Genomic DNA, 18,851 nt, shown 5'->3' on the forward strand with positions numbered 1-18,851 from the left:
GGAAATGGTGTCTCCCTCTCACACTTTGACTCATTTCCTGAAGGCTGCATCAGCAATCAATCTGTGCTGATGGGTTTTGGTTCCTCATGGTGCATCAGGGTGTGCAAGTTTTCTCAAAATCCAGTGAACCATATGCTTGGGCTGACCCTTTTTTGAATTCAGTGATAACTTACTGAGAGGTGCCACAGTGATGTCTGTTTGGGGCAGAAACCAAGGAGTTTATGCTGGAGGTTTTTGGACAGTGTCGCATTCATTCATACATGGATATGGCAAAGCCTGGACATTTTTTTACTGAACTGAGCTTCAGATGTTAGATCTCACTTCTCTGATAGAGCCTGGTTTTGTACTTGGCTGCTTTTTTCTCCATCCTTATCTTTGCCATGCTAGGAGTCAGTGCAAACTTGAGTATAGGGAGCTAGCTGTAGGTAAATGAGGCCATAAGCTGACTGATCAGCATGCAGATGTGATGCTTTTTGCACGCACCTCCAGATGCATGCGTGACCATGCATGTTAGATGGTGATAGATGCTAAACTTGATAAGAGATAGGTGCTGGTTGCAAGTTCTACAGCATGCTGCCTTATCCTGCCTGCTCTAATAGGTCACAGATAAAGGGTTTGGAGAACATCTACTGGAAACAGCAGGAACTGACAGAAAACTGCCAGTCCCTCAACCTGAGGTGCTTCTTTATCCTTCCACATTTGCAGAAACCTTGTGCTCAGGAGCAATAGAGCTCTGGACCGGCAGCATTCTGCTCAGTAGTTTGTCAGATTGCCACGGGAGCCCCAGCAGCAACACAAGAAGGGTGTAGGAGGGGGTCTCAGCACAGGGCAGCAGCAAGAGCTAGGCTGGGAGTAGAAGAGAAGGTAGGAAAGGGTAGAGGAAAGCAAGGGGTCTGCTCAGAAGCCAGGATGTATTGCTGTTCTCCCAGTTGCAGAAGCTCTGAGATCAGAGGAAATGAGTACAATAGCAGTCTGCATAATAGCAAAGATGCATTCCATTTCAGCTTGCACACTCCTTGTACCAACCCTCCTGGTGCCTCTGTTTTATTTCAATGCTTTTAGTTCTTTGTCAAAATTTTAAGAAGTAATAATAAGTTCATTAATCCCAGTTTTCCATGAAAGATCTGAGTACAGTGCACCTCCTCTGTACCAGTGCTCTTTGATTTGCTGCAGTACATCTATATGGTGGTGTTTTGGTCTAGGCATGAAAGAGAGAGGAGGAAAACTGCTTCCCCTTTATAGTGGGCAGTGCATACAGTGGAAGAGCAAATATCCCCATGTCTCCCTCTGTCAGCCTAACAGGGACTCTTGCTGTGTTGTTAGTTTGCATGCCATATAATAACGTCTTCGCAGCTTCATCCCATAAGGACTGTGCCTCATCTACTTGCTCTTTTCACAAGCCTGTTGATATAAAGCATAAATCATTCAATTATTAATAAGGGTAAAATCCTGGCTGTTGCTAACTATCTGATTTCCTTTCTTTTTCTTTTTTCCTTTTTTTTTTTTCCCTGTGCACATTTTCTTTAGCTTGAAATGGCGATTGAAAACCTACAAAAAAATGAAGGGATTACATCACACAAAAGCAGTTTGCTCAACAGCCATGTAAGTCGCAATCGGAATTTACAACCTCTTTCCTGCTTTGGTAGAAGCATTATTTGTAGCTGTTTGGTGTATTCAAGAGCACAAAGCACTCAAAGCAGCCCATGATTCAGCTGTGCTGCCCAAAGCAGCCCTTTCCCAAGGAACAAGAATTGATGCAAAAACTGCCATGATGTTAATGTTTGTTTATGAGAATTTCTGGATTGTGTTAACTGCCTCTACCCTGTATTTATTTATTTCTTCTACCTTGCAATGGAAATTGCTGGCAATTAGGTAAACACATTTGAGGAAGTTCTTTCCTTTTGGTGAAATTGGAAGATGGCTGGAAAATAACTTGCAATTCTACAGCAATAACTTGGAGTGAATCATGACAAGTATCCCCTAGATTCCAAGTACCAAAAGCCTACTCCTATGAATACTTCATTGCCTCTTTCTGTGCCTCAGGAAGACCACTGCTGCTACAATGCTATGCTAAATCCATTTGCTAGGCCTCTCTGTTCTTGCTATGCCAATAACTTCCCTGCTTTGTGTGAAGTTCCTGCTGTTCTACTGGCCCTACTCAGGGTTTTCTGCGTCATGGTTTATGGCTTCCATGCAGTAATGCTTAACAGCAAGCACATGCTAGTGTCACATTTGAGGAGTCTAATTCAAGTCCTACTGAAGTCACTGGATTTGCCTTGACTTCATTGTGGTTTGAGTTAGGCTGAAGCATGTTCTGCTCTGATAACTCACAGTGCACTAAGTGGTACTTCCTTATTCTAACAAATTTAGTCTTGCTTTGTATTTGGAGGCAGATATGTTGTCATTCTTGAGTAGGTTTGACCTTTTCACCCTACGGAAATAGGCAGAGAAAATTAGAGGAACTTTCAAACTAATGTTCTGGTATCTTAAGCTGATTCCAAATTTCAAACCTGGGCTCCTGGGTGAGCTCAGTTCTTATTTCAGGTGCTAGAAACAGAAAGATCCTTGCTATAGCTGGGAAAATACACAGTTGTGGAATCAAGCTTTGATCTGAGCATCAGTGCACATCCTTCTTGCTCCAGGTTGCAGCCACACTTCTGCACCTCAGCCACACAAGTTTGACTAAGGGTAATGTCCTGCAGAATTGTTCTTGTTCGTTGCAGCACAGACAGGGGCAGAGTGGAGCAGGGTGAGGTATGGAGTGGAGCGGTTCTGAAGGAGGTTTGGAAAAAGCAGAAAAAGAACAGAGCAAGGAAAGTGAAGATGGAAAAGAGATTTCATCTGACTACAGGTCATATGGAATGGAGGTGGGGCCAGACCCAGCCTCCCAGCAGTGCCACCTCACTTCTTTCTTGCAGGACAAGACATCACTGCTCAGTGTTTGAGTCTCCTGGCTCAGTCCCGACCATTCTGCAGAGTGAAGCTGTGTCCATGGACACGTAGAAGCAATGAGGAGGCAGCAGTGCTGCAGTGCCTGCAGGACATGCAATGTGCTGCAGGACCATGTTGGGTGATTTCCTCTCAGAGCTCGAGGAAGCTCAGTGAAGCTGCCTGGAAAAGCCTCTGCCTGTTGTGGAGGTCTTCAGGACCTTCTTGTGCAGTTAGCCCCAGGCTATGGCTGAGTGTCTGCATGCATCCCCTGGTCCATGCTGGGTTATAATGTTTTCTATTACATGGGATATTTCAGTTCCTACCTTCTATGCTTACTGTGAAGACAGGTAATTACATATCTCAGCTGCCTGCCTGAATATTGTCAGGCTCACCAGTGAGAATCAGAAAGCAAAAAGCAAAACAGAAGGGAACTGTGATTTGTCAGGGCTGAAAGGAAAACAGGAGCTTGACATGGGGGACAGAAATCAAAACAGAGCTCACAGCCCCGAGCAGAGGTAGCATCACAAGCCAAGGTGGTAGCAAAATGCAATCCTTTAACCTGACAGATGTTCCTCTGCTGGAAAACCTGGTACCCAAGGGAAGCTTTGAGGTGATGCTAATTGCACCATTAATTGTGGTTTAATTGCATTTATTTTTAAGGTTGAAGAATTTGTCATCGACTGTTCTGTCTCTCATTTTAAACTGCACTTTTTGCAAATTTGTAAATACTTAGGATAATGGTTTATTCTATGGCCATCAGCAGATTTTTCATGTCAGGGTTTTTTTTTTAAGGAAAACAAAATATATCTCAATCAAGAGGGTTTTTTTTTTACATAACTCAATTTATACAAAATCCACACCGTAAGGAGCCACTCCTGATAACTGAAATTACCCTTGAAAACTCTGAGAAGTTACTTAAGTGCACTTGAAATATTGAGTGTAGAAGGCAAAGCGAATGGTAATACCAGTGAGAAGTGATGCTTCTATTGAAATTATGTCCAGCAAATACTGTTCCTGAAAAGCTCTGCTCACAAGTGTGCTCTGGAGTCTCTGGGTCAGAGCATTATTCTCTGACAGTGAGGAGCTCGCAGATGATGCAGAGGCAGAAAAGTGATGGTTTTTCAAGAAAACTTTTGAAGAAAAAGTGTAGATTTTGGTGATATCTAATAGTGGAAAGCTGTGGGACGTCCCAGCTTTGAGTGAAGCTCCCACGTGTGCCCCACAGGTGTGTGCCCTCATGGGTTTGTTCAGTTCCACAACTGGTTCTATAACAAAACCTCCAAACCTGAGCTTCTCCTTTTTACACAACGTCACTTCTTTCACCTTCAGATCCTCCTTGAATCAAGGGCTGTGTTAAAGGGTTGTTTTTTACATCAAAACACTCGATAGAAATAAACTGTAAGTAAAAACAAAATGGAAATGTTCCTCTGCGGTGCTTGTAACACAAACAGCTGCACTGAGATTTTATTGGAGCCTGATCAGAACACAGACCGAAGTGAAACTGTATTTTGTCATTGTCACAAGAGCCCAGTGTCAAAAAGTAAACAGAATAGAGAATGCAAACAGGGAGAATCTTTAATGTTCTTATTTTAAGTGCCCAGTGCGTTGTTGGTAATGCAGGAAGAGCAAAAATCATCCTTTGAAAATTATTTATATCGTCAGCATTCCTTTTTTGAGTTCTTTTGTTGCATTCTGCATCAAATTCCAATTCAGCAGTGGGAGTTAATCTTGTGAAACTCCATAGTGTTTGAAGGAATGTTAAAAACCACTGCAGAGTGTTGGAAGATGGAGGAGATGTTGTAGGATTAGATTGAAAACCTCCAGGGTCAGATTGAAATGACTGCTTTTTAAGGCTTGGATTTAGGGCCATAGTCATTATCTTCCATTGGATAAATAAAAGGTAAAGAAAACAAAAAAAACCCAGAACTTATTAATCATTATTTTTTTAAATATAGGGGATGGGTGAAAATAAGCACAGGTATGGACTGATGAGAGGCAGAACTGCTGCTGGTTCTTCATGTCCTGAGTGCTGGGGAGTGCTTTTGTTAGGGGCAGCTCTAAGGGATGAGTTGATCGCAGCCTTGGGGTCGCAGTGGCCTTTTGGGGGCTGCCCACCACATCTCCTGCTGCAGACAGGGGCAGGGAGGCCACCAGCAGTCACTGCCTCATAGGTTTGTAGGGTCTGGACTCCAGAAAGTTCATTTGCTGTGCAAAGCAGTGACGAGTGGAGGGAGGTTTGAAGGGGGCAGACACGTGGCTCTTGAAAAACAGGCTGGGGAGCTGAGCAGGAGGTTTTTCTTCTTCCTGCTGTGGCATTTTGTGCCCTGCTCCAAAGCCCACCGCTGCTGGTGGTCACTGGACTTGAAGATCCTTATGGGTCCGTTCCAACTCAGGATGTTCTATAATTCTATGATCCGAATGTCTGGGTAGGTTGGGTCAAACCCAATAACAGAAATCATTTTAATTATGTTTCTTCGTTGGATTCAGCTTCCTTGGCATAGCAGAAGTTGAAATTTCAGTATGTGGGTGATCATATCTGTAGATGCTGATAGCTTGTGGCTCAGAAGCGTTTGTATGAGAGCAGAGTTGGGTGGGAAATGCAGAAACTGAAAACTGAATTGAGTGAGGTGTCAGAAACGTCACTGCACACTGCAGGTTGTGTTCTCACAGTTATTGACATAAAACTCAAGCAGTGTAGTGGTGAATTGGGACCCTCAAGTTTCACCAAGGGAAAATGATAGAAAAAAGGCAGTTATTGAAGTATGAGTGGGGAGGGTTGAAGCATAGGCCAGCTTATACTTCCATGCACGTGGCTGAATCCCACTGGTTTCTAAGGTTGTGCTTAAGTACAATATGTTCTTGACTTCGTTGTTGTAAGGAGATAATGGGGTGAACATTTTAACCTCCAGAAGTTGACTTTGTTTTGCTACTAATGAGCTGCAAATGCAGCTGCACTGATGGAGCTGTGCCACCTTTACATAGATGTATGTGAGGAGGTCTGGATGTAGAGACTCGTTGGGAGAGCACTGATCCCAAATAGCCCCAGTGTCAGTGAAAGGACTCCCACCAAAGCTATTGATTTTAATCCATTTGAACATTGAGTTCCTTCAAAAATTCCCTTGATAGAACACAACGTTTACTGATACTGAATTTGACATTTAGCCAATTAAAGGAGATTACATTTTTGACTTTTTTTGTGTTTTAAATCCCGTGCTGCCATTTTCACCCTTTCGGACCATCTGGATATAAATAATTTATATTTAATTGCAAACTGTAATCAACAGAAATGTCAGAAGAAGTTCAAGCAACAGGTTTTGGAAAATAATAGGCAAAACACCTCAGATTTCCAAGATTGGGTGGTGAACTACTTATTGTTAGGGGAACAGCTGCAGACATGCCAATCTTCAAATGAATAAAGTCTTTGCAGTGTCTTTGCTTCTCTGAAATGTATTCATCCAAGGCAGTTTTTAATGTCTTCATTGTTGGCAGACAGCTCTATCTTGGTCCCACAGGAATTTATCCAAATGCAAGATGGACACTGAGATGGCAGGATCAGCAAAACCTGATGGTGGTTTTGTTTCGTTGTTAGCTTTGGACCGGGGATCCTTCTACTCTTACAACAATGTTGCTGGCATAATTATCACCTATAGAAATTAACCCCGCAGTGTTAAGTTCTCTTGAACTCTGAATGTCAGATACTGCTGCTGACATGCAGCGCTGCCGTTGGTTTTTGTAGCCCGTTCCAGCCCTCTTTAGACTTTCACGTGTTCTTTATTTATGTCTCCATGCCTAAAGCTCCAGTGGTTGTTGGACAACTACGAGACAGCAGAAGGTGTGAGCCTGCCCCGGAGTTCTCTCTACAACCACTACCTCAGGCACTGCCAGGAGCACAAGCTGGACCCAGTGAACGCTGCTTCCTTTGGAAAACTGATCCGGTCGGTGTTCATGGGGCTGAGGACTCGCCGCCTGGGAACCAGGTTGGTGGGGGAGCTGGGGCTGGAGGTGGTGGGGAGAAGCTTCCCAGAACTGGATGATTTTCAAAGTCCCTTCCAACCTAAACTGAGACGGGGAGGTTTAGGTTGGATATTCGGAGGAAGTTTTTCACTCTGAGGGTGGTGAGGCACTGGAACAGGTTGCCCAAGGAGGCTGTGGATGCCCCATCCCTGCAGGCATTCAAGGCCAGGCTGGATGTGGCTCTGGGCAGCCTGGGCTGCTGGTTGGTGACCTGCACATAGCAGGGGGTTGGAACTGGATGAGAATTGTGGGCCTTTTCAACACAGGCCATTCTATGATTCTAAGCCATGCCATGATTCTGTGGCACGCTGTCCTGTGGGTGAGCTGGAGATGCTCTCAGTGTGTACTCAGTGGCAAGGTGCAGGCAAGCAAGAGATAGATGCTGGCTGGGCCATCAAAGTGCAGAGTGACAGCTCCCAAGCTCAGCTGCATCTCGCCTTCCCCCACCACTGTGCATGGCTGTGGGTGCTGTACAGCTCCTTGCATCAGGGATTAATTAAAAATTAATTAATTACTTTTGTATAGCCACTAATTTCAGGGGCTGTAGTTTGTTCTCAAGAACAAAGCATGTGGCCTCATGTTTTGCAGAAAAAAAGAGCATTGCACTGTTCTTGTGGGATCTGCAACTCCTCTCACACACATAGAAAATCTACCAAGGGTAACTTGGCAGGCACGGGTCTTTCTTCTGAGATGTATAACCAAACATTATGTTGTAGGAAAAAAAATTGCTATGCTAAATCACAGGACTGATTTCCATGTGTTGTGAGGCAAAGCTCTTTCTGAACGGGAATCAGCAGGGTGAGAATGTTAATTTCAGACATGTTCTGGGTTTCTGGTGACAGCACCTCATCCTGAATTCAATCTAAGCCCGTTTCTCAAGGAATCTAAGGACATTTTATTTAAACCCAGGCTGCTTTTCAGCCCATTGTTTTCTCTTGATCACCGTTGCTGCTGTTCTGCTGCAGAGTTCCTTCTGGATCCAGGAAAGTTCTCCATCAGCAGTGGGAACAGATCCCAAATCCCTGATACAGACAAGGTGTTCAGACATCCCTGCAGATATGGAGATGCCTTATTTCTGAAATTCACAAAGAAGAAGGCTGAATCTTCATAACAGATATTTGTTTTAAAATATCACAGACCCATATGGTGTAACGAGAAAGGTGAAAGTTAAGGGAGTATACTTGCAGTAATGGCATGTGTGTCCTTCAGGGGAGCATCCAGGGTATATGCACGGCCTGGACAGCTGACATTGCACTTTACTTCAGCTTCTGATTTTAAAAAAGCAGTGAATACACTGGAGAAGCAGTGATTGCTCTGGTTGTATAACTTTCTATAATAAAATACAAGCTTGGATATTTGGTCTTCCAGAGTAGAACAAAACCAGATGTGCCTGGAGCGTTCCACAGCTGGAATGGGGAGGTAGCAGTTGCAGAAGGAGCAGGGGAGAGTTTGGATTTCTGAAGATGGGTGCCAATGTAAGAACTCTGAAGTCATTTCTTCAGAGGAGAAAAATTCTTTAATCCTACCAAGGGAGGAAAAATTCAAACTCTTAACAGCTGCTCTAGAATCCTTCAGCTTTGTGACCCGAAAGATGATTGGACTTGAAAATAGAAAGGCTCAGAAAATGGAATTTCTGATTGATGGCAGTGTTCTGATATTTCAGAATTTATTTTCACCATGGAAGACTGAAATTAAAAAAAAAAGTCAGAATATTTTATTTCAATGTATGATAATGCTACTTGGTTGACATGTCATTATTTATTAAGGTTTTAAATTATCTAATAGATCTTATATTCTTTTGTAAAAAGAAGGAAATTGATGTAATAAGGGAACTGATGTCCAGTTCTTAAACTTATTTTTATATCTATCTCCTGTGATATAAATGTTAAGTATTCACCAGGTATTCTTTCAGTCTGTGATGTTCTGAATTCCATCACTAAAAGGTTTCGGTTAACCTTGAAAACTTTGTAATTAAGACAGAAACAAAAAAAGTAATAAACTTAATATTCAAGATGTGCAAGCTTGAAAGGCTACAGTACACCTCCATACATATGGAAATAGCTGTCCACCACCTTATTCATTCATTTGCATTATCAAGGCATTTATTATTTAATTTGCAGGCACTTAGAATCACTTAAGGTTTGCTTGGAGCATGCTTCACACCTGAGCATGTGTAAACCCTACATTACAGTGACAAAGATTTAAATAAAAGCAGCCAAAAATGGAAAAGAGAGAATTCCCACAAGATAAAAAGTTCTCTGGGTACCAGCTTAATTCTTCAACTGATACTACTCTTAAATTTCTCTGTGGGAGACATCATTGGATTTAAAGTGCCTTCAGACACTGTCATACGAAGCACTAAGCTGTAACTTTAAGCAGTGAGAGCACATTGGAGACCCCACTGCAGAGGAAAAGTCCTGGTTTGGTGGGAAAACTTGAATGGAGACATCTGTCCAATGTGATGGGTGGACAGGCCTCTTGCTGAGGAGTGTCACAGCAGCTTTATGCACCTACAAAGGAGAAGGAAATTCAGCCTCTTTTTCTTGCGAAAAGCTTTCAGATCTTACGAAACTGCAAAAATGAGCAATTCCCAAGGCCAAAAGCAGATCAAATTCTCTTAACTGTTGCTGTTAAAGTGCAGACACCAGAGAGGTGGCTTTCTTATCATAGCTGGCCATTCAGTTGTGCTTGTTTTCATCCAACTCTAGATGAAGATAAAAGTTTAGTTTCAATATAAAAGGAAATTCTTAAGCTCTAATCAAAGTGCCAAGCGTCCCTTGAGGTCTCTGTCATTGTTTAACAATGCTTTCTACTTTAACACTTGTCAGTTCTCCCCCGTCGCTGTTGGCTGCTTGGAACAAACCTTGCCAGATTTCACATGTGGATGTCACTGAACTTTGTGACGTGTGGTCATGAATTTTATAGGAGCTGATGGCATTCATTAGGTCAGTGTTCAGACAGCGTTGGCAACAAACACATGTGCACTGTAAGGAGTGGATTGTCAAAACAAGCCTGAGAGTAAATAGCAGGGCTGTGAGGTTGCTCCCATTGACTAGTTGGCACTGAGCAATTTTAATGCTGCTAATTGCAGGGGAAACTCCAAATACCATTACTATGGGATCCGGCTGAAGCCAGAGTCTCCGCTGAACCGCTTGCAGGAGGACACGCAGTACATGGCCATGAGGCAGCAACCCATCCACCAGAAGCAAAGGTAGGTGCTCCCAGCCCCGTGGCACCCACTGCTGTGCCCCAGAGCTGCTGTGGGGTCCTCCCCAAGAATGGGGCTGCCAGGTTCTGCCTGGTCTGAGCAGCAGAAGGCTTGAGGAGAAATTCTGGCTTGTCAAGCTGCATTTATCCGCTGTTCTGTTTGCTGTGGCTTGAGTTCAGCCTGTGCTACAGAGCTTACTGCAGAATAGACCACTCCTCACTGTATCCCCTGGCTCAATAGCTTAGGACCTCAGCTCTGCAGCTATTTGTACCTGATCACAGGAAGGGGTTGTGGGCTTGCATTGGTTTGTTTCTTGGGTTTGGGTTATTGGGTTGTTTGGACTTGCAACAATGCAAGTTAAAGTGCTGTAGTTAGTCTTGTGTCTGAGCAGTTTTGAGTGCCGAGGAATTTGGGATTGTCTCCTGGAAGTGCTGACACTTCTGGCTCATGCTACAGTATAGAAGAAATGAAGCAGAAGAAATGAATTCTGCTCCTGAAAAGAAAGCAAATGCAAAAGTCACCTCCAGAGTCTGCACTCTGGCATCCACACCAGTTCTGCTTCTCATTTTCTTTTTTTTTTTTTATGTCCACCTTGGGCAAATTTCTTAACCCATTTAATCTTCTCCTGGGTAGTGCTTTCCCAAAGGAGATTCTCATTCGCCACCTTTAGCAAGTGATAGAAATAGTCAGCCTTCCAAATGCTGGCTTTGGACGTAACCTCTTTTATTGTATGATGGAACTTTTTAATTAAGTGCTCTACAGCATCATGAGTTTGTAGGAGTCCATATCTCTCACAGCATGGCCATGTTGCATGTGATATGTTTGCTCATGCGTGTGTAACACCAGGGCATTCTCTAACCCTAGGTACAGACCAGCTCAGAAAATGGATGGCGTGGCAGAAGCCGGTTCCAACAGCAGCCTGCACACAACCCCTGAGCAATCAGTTGCTGCTCAAAGTCAGCACCATCAGCAGTTCATAGGTGAGCAGACTGCTTTCGTGGATTTGATGTCGCACATCTGGGCTGATCACCTTAGAGGAAGGAAGGCCCTGTCCAGCAAGCCCTGCCTGCTCTGGATTTCTTCTTTTCTAAGAAATCTATATTCTAGTACACTCTTGGAATGTCTCATTTGCTGTGTTGCTCCTGTACCCACAGGAAACTTCATCCTAGTGCCACTGGCTCTGTCAATTCCTAGATATGCTTTTAACTCAATCATGTTGGATGGAAGAGTAGAGCTCTCCAAGCCACACTATTCTGAAGAGCTTTGTAGAACAGGGAGAGTGAAGCCATTCTGTTTGTTGCCCTACACCGCAGCCTGCAGTGTGGGGCCTCTCCTGATGAGACAGGCTCTCTACTTATACTGGTCATGGATCTACGTGTTTCCATAATGTCCTGTAGAGATACAAAATCCCAGCCCAGCTCCAGGCATTCTCTGAAATGCAATTACTGCTGGTATGCCTGATATCCAGTTACATTGTCCGTTGTACTTTCGAGATTACAAAGGGATGTTTTTCAGGCCTTGGAGAAAATCTAATGGGAAGCACATTACACGAGGACAATGTATTCTTGTTACTTTTATTACAAAGAGAAGGAAAACATTCTCCTTTACGTGCTGGACATATGGACTGCAGTTGTTTACTTTTCGCCCATTATAACAGCAGGAATCAGGGAAGTTCTCGTTTATCAGCCTCATTTCAACAGTTTCACCCCCAATTAAAATGTGAAAGATAACAACCAGAGACAGAAGCATCCTGTATGTGTCTGTATTCTGCATAACTGAGTGCTTCTAATTCTTACCAACTTCCCCTTCTTCTTTTCCCTAGATGTAACCCACGTCTTTCCCGAGTTCCCAGCCCCCGATCTAGGTAACGTCCTCTTACAAGAAGGAGTCACCATGAACGATGTGAAAACTCTTCAGCTTCTTTACAGGAGACACTGCGAGGTGATTACTTTGAATATTTTTAATTGATTAACGGATCAATTCAACGACATGGGACATAATTCATGTACACCTCTTTCATGCTGCCCTCAGGAAAAGCTAAACTGTAATAGGATGTGTTTGTTTTACTAGGTATTGCAACTCAAGTGTTGCACTTGGTTATTTTTTTCATGGTGTGACCTCTTTTGTACTACATCGATTATTAAAACAATGCACTTCTTGTTGTTTTTCCTGTAAATTATTTAATCTAAACGTCAGCACTTGAAATACATGCTGACACTGTGTACAAGATGCTAACAGAGCAGCTAATGAGATGTGTTCTTTGTTGTTAGGCAACTTTGGATGTTGTAATGAACCTTCAGTTTCATTATATTGAGAAACTGTGGCAGTCCTTCTGGAGTCCTAAAACACCACCTAGTGATGGCTCTGCTGCCCTGCCATCCAGGTACACCGTGCTGCTTTCATTATTTCTGAATGATCCTTTTCTTGATGTGTTCTGTCTTTTAAAAATGCATGAAGTGATTTCAGCTTCACTAGACATTTTGAGTGCTTCGTAGGACTTGGAAATACCTACTTCTGATGAGGTACACCCCTGGCATGCCTCCTGTATCCTAATCTGAAATACAGGGAGCATTTGGGTGAATGCAAATGGGGTGCTGCTTTTGAAAGCATCTCCAACACTGAGGTTTTGGTGACGCCTTGAGTGGCTCACTTATTTGGGTGCCTGACCAAGTCTGTATGTGCCTCATGTCTTGAGGAAGATAATGACAAACTGAGCTGCTCTGATCCTGGCTTTGTGCTCCTGTCTGGCTCGTTATTGCCTGTTCTTCTTCCTTTATGCACTGGTAGTCTGCTGCCAAGAGACAGTATGAGGGAAATAAGTGAAAATAGAGAGAATTGAAAAGGTGATGGTTTCTCATTAGGATGTGTATTGAAAGTCTGTGTTGTTCACTCACAGTAATTACATGAGGACTTCAGATACTGATGTTTTATATTCGGAAGAAAAACGATAAAAGTTTGGGTAATAAGGAAATATCCCATAATAATCCCTAGAGTACAGCCCTTTTGCCCTCAGCAGATGTTATCCAGTGAATATTTTGCAGCAGAGAAACACTGTAGCTCTTTGATGGTTTCAGAATCTTTTACTTCAGGGGACATCTACAAGGCATTGGCAGCAGAGCAGAGAGCTGAGCTAGGTCAGAGCAGACTCAGGGCAGCATCTGCACAGAGCTCTGCCTAAACTGGCACACCTTGGTAGGGCAGTGTGCTCCCATACCTCTGCACAGCACAGCTATTAATCAGGATAGGTAGCACTCTAGCCCCTCTTTTGTAAGTATGGATATAAAAACAAAGTGTTATCCACGTGCCAAACTGTTTGAAAATGTGATAAAATGAAGAATCTGGTTCAACTCAACAGAAAGTGTAGGTAGTTGACAGCTGGTTTTTTCCATGTGAGTGTTCTAGGACTACGCCCGTGGATAAAACCTCTCAGGCAGAGGGTATAAGGACCTCTTTATAGTCCATCAAAGGCTTGGCTTTAATGATTTTGATGTAATGCATGGGGAAAGTTCCCTGTAAGTTCCCAGTGCAGCGTCTTAATAGCTCTGACTTGCAACTCTGGCAGTGCAGTGAGGCTTCAGTTTTCTCTGCCTGCTGTTTAAACAAATATCTTATGCCTTAATCATGCAAAAAAAAGTTTCCGTGCATCTATAAAGTGAAGTGAATGCAGGCTCATGGACCTCATTCAGCTGGAGACAATTTGTTCTCATCAAATCTTTCTGCGTATGAAAATTTTGTAGCATTTAAAGGTGCCAGACACCTCAAAACTGACCGCAGTGTCCATCAGCACTGGCTAACTTGCTCAAACAACATTTGCTGCAAATATTTGTCATAGGGGAGAGGATAAAGGTGTGAAGGATTTGGGAACAGCTAGAGCTGGAAGGAGGAGCCAGCTGTGCTGTGTTGTAGGACGATTCCTAGGTACACATGAACATGAGTGTGTGTGAAGGGAGGCTGAAGGTAGAGAAAGCAAAAGGAGGCCAAGCACAGGAAATGCAGGCTTGAGGTGAAACCACAGTCAGAGCTCTGATCCCATGATGGAGAGGTGCTTGCAGAGTCAGAGATTGGTACAAATGATCAGAGATTTCCTTTTGAAAGAAATGTGAATTGCTTTTTCTGCTGAAAAGTGAAATTAGAAATCCAGATGAAGTGTGAAACGCCTGGAAAATCAGCTGCTAATGCTGCTTCCCTTTTCCTGCAGTGAAGAAGAACATGAAGGGACCCTCCCAAAAGACAAGCTGATCACTCTGTGTAAATACGAACCCATCCTCAAGTGGATGAGAAGCTGTGACCACATCCTGTACCAGGCCCTGGTGGAGATTCTCATCCCCGATGTGCTGCGACCGGTGCCCAGTGAGTATCTGCAGTGAGACCAGGAGGGCACAGGCAGTGCTGCCTCCTGCTCCAGCTCCTTGCTGGGCTGCTCCTGAGTCACCGAATGTCTGGAGGACTGCATTTTGTGACTCACGCTGTCTGGCTACCACTTGCCACAAAGATTTCCATTGTAAAACAGGCTAATATTTTGGGCAAGGACAATTTTCCTTCCACAGCATTGTTCTCTGTAGGCATAACTTTGTGGCCCTTGGAATTCCCAGGTCTTTTAAAACAGGCTCCATTTCGTATCACGTCTCCTGACTTTGGCTATAAGTCAAGGTAAAAGCAAAGGCTTAATGCACAAGCTGTTGTAAGCGTGCCAAGTCCTTGTGAGATGTTTCCTTGGAGACCGTATCTTTGTTCACACAGGACCATGCTGTCCCCTCCTGCACCTCCTGGAAAAATAGGGTTAACTTTCACTTGGGAGATTAGTGATGGGATGTGGGGGGTTTTCACTCTGATTTGGCTCCTTACTTTGATGCATCTGTCAGCCTCCCAGGGCTACAACTTAGCCACAAACTGGGCTGAGCAGTGCTGTAAAAACCTGGTCCCAGTGATCCGCTTCTGTCAGTCTGTCTCAGCAATTAGAGAAAGCTAAAATGGGTCACAAATAAGTTAAGGAGCTGTTTGAGTGCATTTTGGGACCTAGCTGACCCAAGATGCTGAACTGAGACCACAACTACCAAATCAGTGGCTGTGCCTTCCACAGCAGTTCTGATTCAGAAAGGTGGTGTGTAAAGACAATGTGGAACAGCCTTTCTAACTCTGCAGCTTTCTTTGCAGGCACACTTACACAGGCGATTCGTAATTTTGCCAAGAGTTTGGAAGGGTGGCTGATGAACGCAATGAGTGAATTCCCCCCCCAGATTGTCCAGACAAAGGTAAGTAGAGAAAGCATGATAGTGAACAGGGTGTGTGTGTTGTCATTTTCCACGGTGACTGGAAATCACTGCTGGAGTTTGGCTATGTGTACTCCAGACTAACACAGCATAAAGAATAATTCTGAACCAGAATCAGCAAGGAGCAGGGCAAGATCAGGCAGTTCATTTGAGCTGATAATGCTCTGCCTGTTGAGCCATTCCCTTGCCTGAATGGAAAGTGCAGGACACTTCAGAAGCTGAATGACACCACAGAGGCTGAATATAAGGCTCCTACTGTCTTTCTCCTAACACCATGGATTTGTGAAGCTTGCTCCCAGTTCGAGATACGCTCAGTAGATGCTGCAAAAGTGCTTGAGTGCACATTAGGCAGCAGCTTGAGAGGAACCATGCAGGTTACCCCAGCTAATGTATGCTGCATTCTTGAGCTCAGCACTGAGAGGAGTTAACCCCTGAGCCCCGCTGCGCCCTGGTCTCAGTCCCCTGCGTGCTCTGCTCTGCTGCAGGTTGGAGTAGTGAGTGCCTTTGCACAGACGTTGCGGAGATACACATCCCTGAACCACCTGGCTCAGGCTGCTCGTGCTGTGCTGCAGAACACTTCCCAGATAAACCAGATGCTCAGCGATCTCAATCGGGTTGACTTTGCCAACGTGCAGGTAACTTTCTGTATCTTTTCCTGGGCCATATTGTCTAGAACTGGAACTGTCTAGTGAGACTGTCTGCTGGTAACCAGCATGTTATTTCCAGTATTAAAAAGTGATTAAGTGAACTATTTAATGTGAGGTTTTGGTGTTATTTTTCAAGGTATATCTGTCATCTCATTGTGAATAGTGGAGAAGGCTCTCATGAACATGAGAAGTACTACTAGCAATAGAGATTTTGTTCTAATAGTAATATTGTACTGTGGTCAGGAGAGATCAAAAGAGGTGTGATTCAGAGCTGGTTTGGAGACCTTGCCTACTAGAAATGAGGTTGAATTCCTGGGCTGGGGTACATCAAAAACTGAACTAGCAGGCTTTGTGTGAGTGACTGTCAGCCCTTCCTCCTGAGCAGGAGCAAGCTTCGTGGGTGTGCCAGTGTGAGGAAGGCATGGTGCAAAAGCTGGAGCAGGATTTCAAGCTCACACTGCAGCAGCAGAGCTCCCTGGACCAGTGGGCCAGTTGGCTGGATAATGTTGTTACTCAAGTCCTGAAGCATCACGAGGGCAGTCCCAGCTTCCCCAAGGCAGCTAGGCAGTTCCTGTTGAAATGGTCTTTCTATAGGTATGTTTTCTTCTCATTTTGGTAATAGCTCTGTATCTGGCTCAGGGCATGTAAATAACTCCTTGAAAAGGCAAAGCCAACTTCTTTACACCTTTACACACATGCAGCTCTGGCTGACTGTTCTGCCCTTGTGCAAAAGAGTGTTCCCACCTGTATCCTTTTGGGATGGAGATAGGATGCCCCACCAACTCATTTCTTAAAGTTCTTGGACACTCTTTGGTTGGAGTTAGAAACAAAGCACTCACAGTAGCCTTAGGATCAAGAATTCACATCAGCCACGATGCAAGTGTAAAACACATCCTAACTGTTTTCTTTCTGGCCATTCTCCAGCTCCATGGTGATCCGTGACCTCACCTTGCGCAGCGCTGCCAGCTTTGGTTCCTTCCACCTGATTCGCCTGCTGTATGATGAATACATGTTTTATCTGGTAGAGCATCGTGTTGCCCAGGCAACAGGGGAGACACCAATCGCTGTAATGGGAGAGGTGAGAATTGTTTATTCCCCTAGAAACAAGCCCAAACCAAGCAGCATGTAAAGGAGCACTGTTAGTTCACAAGCAGCACTCTGCAATGAGCATGTTTTACAACCATCTTTGTTGAGAAGTTTACTGACTTGAGTGCCTGGCACAAGGATCCAGCTACCTGAGCATCTTCCCTCCTGTCTCACTAATACCTGGGCTGATCGTTTTGGGGCAGTTGGGCATCAGCTGGGCTTCAGAATCCTGGAGGAGGAAGGAAATAGACCTACTAACTTCTCTCCATAATCTGATTTTGGTATTCCTGCCATAGCCCCACCCAATACAAAAACTAAGCCAAAACCAAAATCTCCAGAAGTTTTTCCTGCAATTTCCAGTGGTTCTGTGCACATCACTCCTGCAAACCCCAGAGCTGTCTGCACAGTCAGCCACCCTCTCCATTTTTTCTGTGGAGAAATGATGAGAGGTTTGTTTTTCAGTTTTGTGGGTTTTTTAACTACAAATCAGACATCAAATCAGCTTGCAAACAGGACCTGTCCTGCCCAGCTGAAGCCACTTCCAACATTTCATTCTGACATGCCCAAATTTAAAAGGTTCCAGTCAACCTGTGAAAGCAATATAGAAACTGCTGTTAGATTAAAACTGATGCTATTTGCTCCGTGAAGTCCATGCTATTTTCCTCCTTCCGTGGAGCTCATGTAGGGCAGTCAGACAAATCAATCACATCCATTTTGCTTTCTCTTCCCCTCCATTAGACCCATGCTGCTGCCTCATGACAGCAGTGTTGTGAATGCACACTATTCCCTGAAACCTCTATATTTATTGATATTAGAAGAACATGAAAGACAGAGAGGACCTTCCAGCAAAACCTAGCTGTGGGAGGCCTTCATCCTTTAGGTTTTGCTTTTCCTTTATTACACTCTTGCAATATTTCTTTTCTCCAGGAGGAGGCTGATTCTTCCCAGCGAAAGACAATGAATTGTGTCCATCTATTCCCATTGCTCACTTTATAACTCCTGCTGTCTTCAATTCTTGCTGCTGCCCAACTTTCTATGACCTTTCAGAATTATGATTATAGTTTTTCAGAGTTTCAGACCCTGTCACAGATGGAGACAGTACATCTCCAGAACAAAAGTTGTCACCAGCTCACTGGTTACGCTTGGCACTGTGGCCTTGAAAGCCAAAGCACTTTCCTGACCTGAACAAAAGGGTTTTGCACAGTGTGCAGAGGTGGAATGTTGGTAGAGCCCAGCAGGGGTGAAAGCATGTCTGTGCTGCCTGACAGAGGCAGAAGGCTGGAGAAAACGCACCTTCTCTGCTGTCCTTCTCCACTGTCTGGAGAAGAGGCAGCACCCTGGCCAGGAGTCTGTGGCAGCACTTAAGAGACAGAACATCTTCTCTTGCCCTTTTCCAGAGCTTGATCCTACCCTGGGTTTTTGTGTTTTGTATTTTTGCAGAGGTTTAGATGGAAGTGATAAACTTTTCCACCAAATGTGTAGTCAGTTTTGTGTTCTGCTTTTTACCACTGGCACTGCTGGTGCTCGTGGCTTCACCCAATTGCTTGTTGGAATTACTTGGAGACAGATGCTGGCTTGCAGGTGTGATGCTTTGGCTCTCCACAATCCTCACTCACCTCAAGCCTCCTTTCTCTTTCAGTTTGGTGACCTCACATCCATGTCCCCAACACTGCTGGACAAAGGTATGAAAGCTCT

General features: G+C 44.2%; 1 protein-coding gene across 14 annotated transcripts in view; it reads left to right on the forward strand.

Annotated features, from left to right (window-relative positions):
• The window catches only part of RFX2 (regulatory factor X2), a 55,142-nt gene that overhangs the window by 34,289 nt on the left and 2,002 nt on the right, over positions 1-18,851 (forward strand). For 10 of the 14 annotated variants that reach the window (XM_085211853.1, XM_085211854.1, XM_085211849.1 and 7 more), the window contains 12 exons: positions 1,528-1,602; positions 6,727-6,908; positions 10,037-10,156; positions 11,018-11,133; positions 11,976-12,094; positions 12,424-12,536; positions 14,352-14,503; positions 15,308-15,405; positions 15,909-16,058; positions 16,456-16,664; positions 16,995-17,148; positions 18,796-18,838. In XM_085211853.1, the coding sequence (XP_085067979.1) occupies positions 1,528-1,602; positions 6,727-6,908; positions 10,037-10,156; positions 11,018-11,133; positions 11,976-12,094; positions 12,424-12,536; positions 14,352-14,503; positions 15,308-15,405; positions 15,909-16,058; positions 16,456-16,664; positions 16,995-17,148; positions 18,796-18,838 (1,531 nt within the window). The remainder of the gene's footprint in view (positions 1-1,527; positions 1,603-6,726; positions 6,909-10,036; positions 10,157-11,017; positions 11,134-11,975; positions 12,095-12,423; positions 12,537-14,351; positions 14,504-15,307; positions 15,406-15,908; positions 16,059-16,455; positions 16,665-16,994; positions 17,149-18,795; positions 18,839-18,851) is intronic. The other 4 variants (XM_085211852.1, XM_085211858.1, XM_085211859.1 and 1 more) reach the window with 1 other exon arrangement.

This window comes from Meleagris gallopavo, chromosome 30 (assembly GCF_905368555.1).
Source record: "Meleagris gallopavo chromosome 30, MGAL_WU_HG_1.1, whole genome shotgun sequence".
Classification (NCBI taxonomy): domain Eukaryota; kingdom Metazoa; phylum Chordata; class Aves; order Galliformes; family Phasianidae; genus Meleagris; species Meleagris gallopavo.